Here is an 8097-nt window from a genome sequence, read left to right as displayed (position 1 = left end):
CATAATATATTTATATATATTCTGTTGTTATTTTATTTTCTGAAAAATTTTTATTGTTAATGATTTTTATTCGTAACTTTTATTAATTCGTGACTTTTATTTTAGAATTTTTCTCTCTGTGACTTTTTATGTTTTTCCGTTGAAGTTTGGTTAAGTGACAAATCTCACTAATGTTATGTTGGCAGCACACAAAGATGAAAAAGAAATAAATCATCGAACGAGTTATATTTTGAACTAAGTTTTTTTTCTCTAAACTTTTTTTTCTTTTTTAAATCATGCAACAAAAAATTGCTAAAAATTTTCCACTTCCAAATTTTTTTTGTGACAATTTGTGAAGATAATATTTTCTACAAAATTACAATAGAATGTGTGAACATGAGCAACATTTGTGAATCATTGTTTGCACAATACTAATACGAGAATATAATTTTATTCTCTGAAAACATGAAAATAAAAAACTATATATTTAACAGATTGTTGCTAAACAAAGTCAAAGACACTTAATTACTGCTTAAAACTATCAGTTCATTTTTTTCATTAAAAAACTTTTTCATCTTGGTTTTCTTATTAAAACTGTGTAAAATATTTTTAAAAATTATAATTTTAAAATTTTTCAGAAACTATTTGAGCTTTAAACCGATTGTGGGTCGTTTTGTAATTGTCCGATTCAAGTTGAGCTTTGAACAATGTTTTTTTTATTATTATTATTTCGTCGGGAGCGAAAAGCAATATTTTAAATAGCATATCTATGGGTCATTCTGATACGGTGCACCGCAAAACAGTTTAAGAATACATAAAAGTTTTCTGTTAACTCTAAAATTATTTGCATTTTTTCCAATAATTTTATTGAATATGTAATTAATAGAAAAATATACTATGGTAAACAAAAAAATTACAGCAAAAATAAATTAATTAATATTTAAATTTTAAACCAGTTTCAACTGCCACTAAAGTTTTATGACGTAGTTCAATAATAGTAATTCAGGCCACCTTACAGCATCTGGTTTCATGATTTTGTCTATGTATGGTATCTTTAGAAACTTTATGGCCCATTTAATCTTTGATTCCATTTATTGAAGGATTTTGGTACAAAGCTGATTTTTAATTTTTATAATTTCTCTAAAAGTCTTCTTTCATCACCATTATCATGGCTTATAGCTCTTACCGTGGAACTTAACTCAGCAAATATCTAGCTTTGAGTAATTTACTTAAGCTAAGATTTCTGAAATAGACATCTTCACTAATCTTTCCAAAAATTTCTTCATACGTGGACTGCTTTCATTGTGAATAAAATTTAAAAGTAACACCCAGGATTCATAATGAAAGCTGAAAAGTTTACAGCTTTCTTCGTCGTTACTTGTTAAATATCTGAATTTATTTTCTGTTTTGTCTAAAATTTTGGAAAAGGGACATTTTAATTTTTTTATTTTTCTGTTTCAAGTTTTTAACTATTTTAATATAAATATCGTCGTAAGAATATAATTGATGTCTTTTTATATGTATGCTATTTAATTTTATATCTAATAAAAAGTTAGCCTCAAAGTTTTTATTTTCCAAAATTGATGATTCACATAACTTAAAGGGTTGGGAAACGCTGTTTTAAAATTTCTATTTTAATATTTAATGTTAACAGTTCGATATAAAGTATTCATTTTTTAATTGTTTTGAGTCCTTCTCGAAAGTATATTTTCGTATTATCCAGTTAGTTTGCTAAATTATTTAAAAATTGAATTTTTTGTGGGATTGTTAATATTATGACAAAGCTACACTACATAGCTATTTTAATTTATTAACGTGAATTTTAAAAACCATTCTTTCATTTCATCATTTTTGTTTTTAATTTACTTACGTCAGACAGCTGTATCTGATTTAAATAAAGATTTTTCTGTAATTTTTTTTTATTTATTTATTTATTTATTTATTTATTTATTTATTTATTTATTTTTATATTTGACTTCAACTATTCCATACGATGGAACAAAAATGAATAATAAAAAGACATAATATATTTTTAAATTTCAGCAGAGAAAAAAAAAGCAATAATGAAAATTACTGCTCACGTTCTCATAACAGATATTCAGACATATTATGAGTGAAGAAAAGTTTATTATTTAATAACCATGAAAGCTTACCCACGGCAAATGGACATATATCAGCAGGCAATTGACTTAAAGCATATAAACAGGCTGGACAAGTTGGTGGTGGAGCAGGGCACGTAGGCGGAGGTGGAGGTTGGACATATGGAATAGGAGGTGGAGGAGCTACATACGGTGCAACTGGTGGATGTATATATGGTTTAGGTGGAGGTACATATGGCTTAGGTGGAGGTATATATGGCTTAGGTGGAGCTATATATGTCTGAGGCGGAGGTGGTGGTGGTACATAAGGTGGCGCTGGTGGCACATAAGGTGGTGGTGCTGGTGGAACATATGGTTTGGGAGGAGGTGGCGGTGGAGGAGGTGGTGGTGGTACATAAGGTGGCGCTGGAGGCACATAAGGTGGTGGTGCTGGTGGAACATATGGTTTGGGTGGAGGTGGCGGTGGAGGAGGTGGTGGTGGTACATAAGGTGGTGCTGGAGGTACATAAGGTGGTGGTGCTGGTGGAACATATGGTTTGGGAGGAGGTGGTGGTGCTACATAAGGTAGCGCTGGAGGAACATAAGGTGGTGGTGCTGCTGGAACGTATGGCTTGGGAGGAGGTGGCGGTGCATATGGGGGAGGAGGACCATAAGATGCTAAGGGTAGTACATATATGTATGGAGGATATTGTCTTCTTTGACGGTCTTTTCCGATTAAGTTATCTGATACAGCAGACGTTCCATTAATGAAATCTAAATCTATGATTTCTGTAGTTTTAGGAGTTGCTAAAAAAAATTAAAATCTCTTTCTCAATTCATTCATAATTTAGGAACTTTCAACAAGGTTTAAAAACTGAATTTAATAAAGTTATAGATAGTTTGTTTGACATGTTTTACTGATTCCAATAGCATGTGACTTTGCAATGACGTAAAACAACGCAGCAGGGTGTGAATAAAAAATAAAATCGCCATCAAAATTACATTTTACCCATAAAAAACCTAGAAATGAGACCTAACGACCAAACTAAGTTTTTCTACGAAATATTGGAATCGGGTTTGACAGATTTTTATAATTTATGTAACTTTATCTGATATCTAAAGCATTTGATTCAATTATTTCGAAATTTCATGATGATGTGAATAGTTTAGAAATTTCTTTATTAAGTAAAAACTAAATTTAAACTTAATAGTAATACTTCAGTTCTAAAAAATATTCCATAAATATAATAATTAGTAGATTAATAACACAAAACTTCGGAATTAATAATCCTTATTTCTTATTAACAATGCTTTAATCTCAGAATATCATTTTAAAAACTGAAATCAAAGAAAAATTAACTAATAACGTTACTTAGCCCGGTTCTTCCACTATGTTCTTCAATCAGAGAAGTTATTTTCTCACAAACTGATAGATTGTTTTCTATTTTAATGGATACCTAAGGGGCCGTTCAAAAAGTACGTACAGAAAAATGGAGAAATTTTAACCCCCCCCCCCCCCCCTTTGAGTACGTACATTTTATTTGTCTACCCCCCTTTTTCATAAAAATTAAAATAATTATGTTTTAAATGAAATTAAATATTTATTATGTATAATGTTACATACATATTATTGTTACATATGTATAATACATGTGTAGGAAAAAGTTAAATTTAAATTTGGTGTATGCTTATAATGTACGTACTTTGTATAATACCCCCTCTCCTCATCGTACAAAACCGTATAAAATAGCAAATCCCCTCCCCTTCGGGATGTACCCACTTTTTGAACGGCCCCTAAGATCATCATGAATGAATCTTTTATTTATTCATCTTGTCATCAGAATTGATTCTGACAATTAGAATTTGCAAATTATGAATTTTAAATTATCCACACTTTCTATAGGAACAACAAATTTATTTAACAAATTGTAGGTGTAAAAAGTGTGAACGATTTGAAACTAGTTACTCAAATGTCACTTGCCAACCAAGTTATTTATTTATAAACAATGCTCTAAATAAGGAAGAATGACCCTGAATAATTTTTATTCTAGTGGTCGGATTTTCACGAACTAAGTGCCGATCATAATAATTCAAATGGTCGAACTAAAATATGCTAAGTAGTTAGTGAAAACTATCATTCTGCTACAAAATCAGACATAAAAACGTTCTTTCTCTGAATAAACATGCTTTTTTTAAACGGCTTTGATTTTTGATTAAATTGGGGGCAACCTTTGTTATTTTATTATTATTATATCATTATTATTACTTTATTATTATCAGTTTATTATTATTATTTAGTATTTTGTTGATAATTGTTTAAAATCTTTAGAAATGAAATAATTAAAGATTCGCAATTTTTACATTTTAAACTATTCGACTGCAAATGACAAAATATGAAATTAAAACAAAATCGGTCGAATAGTGCTTGAGAAATGGAACTTTTAAAATACGAATTTTGTAAGAAATGCTAACTCAATCTAATGTTAATTAGCAGAACTAACTATTCAACCGTTTCACTCAAATTTTGTATTTAATCGTTTAAAACTGTGTAAAAATCTGTACTCCTTTTTCCCCATATTAAATAAAATAATAAAAATTTATAAAAACAAGCATTTATGAAAAATTTTTGAATTTGACGGGTTACAAGAAGAAGAAAAATTTCGTATGGATAATTTATTTATAACCGGAGCAGCCGACCCAATTTTTAGTTTACAACTACCAATATTCAACTCCGTAGCCTTATAATTTTTGACCCAATCCAGAAGACAAGAGAACTACTGGATTAATGATTGGAAGAAATTTCAGTTCGCCTCGGACTTTTTGATGAAATTAATCCGCATTTGCGCAATTGCAGGAAAACGACGAAAACCTCTCACTGCTAGCCTGACGTCTGGGGGACTTTCCGTCTACCCTTGAGGATATTTCGTACGTCAGCACTGTGGCCGGTGGGAACCGGGTGCGGAGTTCTTATAGACCTACCATTGTCTGGTTTCGAACCCGTCACTTCAGTGAAATGCGTGTGCTTTATTCGAGCCCCCACAGCCCTATCATGGATATTTCAAAAATAATTCATTAATTTTTATTTTTTTGATAAAAAAATATGTAAGAGCCACTTTTAAACTCAGGGCAGCGTTGGAGAAATTAAGTAGAATAACAATCGGTACCTAATTTTTTAAAAAAAGCTGTGACATTTTTTTAGAATACACTGAGCATCATTTTCATGATTAACATAAATAGCACAGCTTAATGATCAGCAAAACTTTAACAGTTATGAATTAATTGTTATCCCAACAGTTATAAATAGAGCCCCTGAATTAGACAGGCTGACTTATCATTCATTTTGGGAGTAAAAAGAGCTAACATAAGCACATAACATAACTAATACTAACATAACGTTAACTTGCGAACTTGTTTGCTCCAATATTGCTTGATAGGTCAGCTCCGATAGTATAGGAGCCTTGGATATAAAAATAGACTATTATTACCAAAATATGACGTTAGATACTTTGAAGTACAACCTTAACTAACATTGTTCAAATGTATGGAATTTCAGCACTTATGTAGAAAACTCAATTTTTTTGAACTACCTAAAATTATGCTAAAAATGGGCATTCTCTCTTTTAAATTTATGAAGCAAAATTTGATGTGAAAAAATACGAGTTCTTACCATTATCATTTTTTGTTGTAATACTTATTTCAGAAGTCGTAGACTCCATAGTACTACTATCTATAGAAATTTCGTTATCCTTGATCTTTGCATCTTTGATGTCGTCATCAAGCACTTTCGTCGATAATCTGAAAAATTTATTGTAAGTTGATATCAACAGAGTGAAATTACTCAGTGCATTACGTATTTCTCAAATAAAAAAAAATTGAGATCTGAAGATCTCGTGATTCGATTAAAGAACTAACGGTTTCCGCTTTGCAAATAATTTCGTTTGCAGAATTCACACTTCTTTTTTTATTCTTGCGGGATTAGGCAAATGTGAAAGTTACAAATCTAGGAATTTTGTTTGCAAAACTGACTGTTTTGTAAGAGAGTGTTTTGACAGATGTGAACTTTAGAAATCTTAGAAAGTTATTGCAAGTTATTTTAAACACTCTTCACGCCTATTTAGATAGAGAATTTAAACCTAATATTTAAATAGTCTCATAATAAGCTTAATCTCATTATATTCTTTTTGGCGGTAAATCCTGGATGCATCAATGGCGATGCAATTTAACCCCAGTGTGGAACTGTAAAGGGTACTTTTTATTTTTTGTTTGACTAATATCCGTTTGAAACTTCTAAAAATTCAAGCTTATAATTCTTTCTCCGCTATCTCCCCAAAAATCATCTATTACAATTGAAAGTGTATGAAAAACCTACTGAATTACTCAAAATTTGTAAGCAATATCAAAAATGCAGTACTGTAAGTAAAATCTACAACACTACGTAACGGTTTTACTTCGAAACAATGCAAGGCAGGCCACACACTGAGGGAGCGAGCGATAAGTAAGAGGCACACGAGAGGCATATTATCATACTCTTGTATTAGCAAGCGCACATCACCTTTGCTCATCCTAATGCAAAAGTATAGTAATTAGTTGCCTGTATGCGTCTTTCCTACCACTTGCTTCCTCCGTGAGTGGCCTGCCTAATTCGCTGATATGTGCTCTTTTCTGGAGTTCAAAGGTACATTGGAGCAACGCAAAAAAAGGTAAACAATCCATTATCATCTATTCCCTATTCTGATTACATCGAAGCAAACTTGGCGCATGGGCAGAAGCATAAAAGACCTTTGGTTATGAAAATATCCAACTATAAGCAATCAGTTATCCTAATCAGAATCCAACAGTAGAGCTTCATTTTCCTCTTTGACTAACTGGTGGGTAAAAATCTCCCCAACTTACGATAGTTAAAAGAATAAACTATAATTTTCTAATATTTTATGAAGAATTTATGAAAAGTTGAAAACAATTGCTATTTTTTAATAACAAAGGATACTGTAAAGCAAGATATCGTACGTAGTGTATCTGATTTAAAAATAAAAAAATTATATAAGATGCCAAAAAAAAACTTACCCTTGTGTGCCACTAAAAAGGCACAAGCAGGCCAAGAGGCAAGATATAAATTTAAGCCTCATTTTCCTGTCTTCTAAAATTAGAAAGCCATCTGAAATAAAATAAGTTTGCCCAAAAGTTGGGCCAGATGAAACGCGATTGTCGCTCTAATAAATGACGGAATAACTTCCTAGTTCCTTATATAACGTACAAACTCCTGAATATTAATCGTTTACAAAATATAAACCTGATTTTACGAATAAATTCGCATCATCAGCTATTTCTTTTAGAACCAGCCTTGTTTGTAAACAATAAACACGGGAAGAGTTTTGTAAATGCTTCACATGTCGAAAGTAAGTTTATTGTTTTTCCCTCGATGTGCATTTTTTTCAACTCTATTTTGTTACATCTTGTCATTTTTTAAGCTTTTGTTTATAATATTCAAAACATCAGACGTCAGAAATAAGCTGATAGGGACCTCTAATTCATTGAATGCCAGACAAACAATAATAAGATGAAACATAAGGAAATCTTTTTCCAGGAACTGTTAAGAAACAATAACTTTCCACGAAATATTGAAATTTCGAGTGAATTTCAAATTTTAAACGAATTTATGTATGTTGGCTTTCATTCTAAAAGAATTTTAGCATATCTTCCTAGTTTTTAAACAGAATAGAAAATTTAAAAAAAAATTCTTCGTGCAGTTTTTTGTAACTCTAAAGTGCTTTTAATGCAAAAATAATTTTAAAATGAATGTTTTTTAATTTACAGCAAAGTAACTTCAATTCAATACTAATTTGGTATTCATTATATTATTTTAAATATAAATATAAATTAGTTCCTGTTTGACGGTTTGAATTTTAGAAAAATGGCTAACTATTTGGAAACATTCTCATTTCCTTCAGTGTTGGCTTTCAATTGAGATGACCAGAATTCCGAGCACACAAGAAAAGTGGTATCATAATTTCTAAAAGAAATTTGAAAACTCACCGTTTTA

The 8097-nt window shown here is 30.7% G+C and overlaps 2 protein-coding genes across 3 annotated transcripts in view; one reads left to right on the top strand and one right to left on the bottom strand.

Annotated features, from left to right (window-relative positions):
* LOC122271348 (uncharacterized) overlaps window positions 1-7289 on the bottom strand; it is an 8400-nt gene extending 1111 nt beyond the window's left edge. The window contains exons 1-3 of the mRNA XM_043052299.2: window positions 7122-7289; window positions 5725-5852; window positions 2133-2864 (exon numbers count right to left, since the gene is read on the bottom strand). Coding sequence (XP_042908233.1) covers window positions 2133-2864; window positions 5725-5852; window positions 7122-7183 — 922 coding nt within the window. The 5' untranslated portion in view covers window positions 7184-7289. The remainder of the gene's footprint in view (window positions 1-2132; window positions 2865-5724; window positions 5853-7121) is intronic.
* Window positions 1-8097, top strand: part of LOC139426078 (QRFP-like peptide receptor) — a 222398-nt gene that overhangs the window by 182246 nt on the left and 32055 nt on the right. The window lies entirely within an intron of this gene.

The sequence above is a fragment of the Parasteatoda tepidariorum genome, chromosome 7 (assembly GCF_043381705.1).
Source record: "Parasteatoda tepidariorum isolate YZ-2023 chromosome 7, CAS_Ptep_4.0, whole genome shotgun sequence".
NCBI classification, from domain to species: domain Eukaryota; kingdom Metazoa; phylum Arthropoda; class Arachnida; order Araneae; family Theridiidae; genus Parasteatoda; species Parasteatoda tepidariorum.
This window is presented reverse-complemented; position numbering and strand designations above follow the sequence as displayed.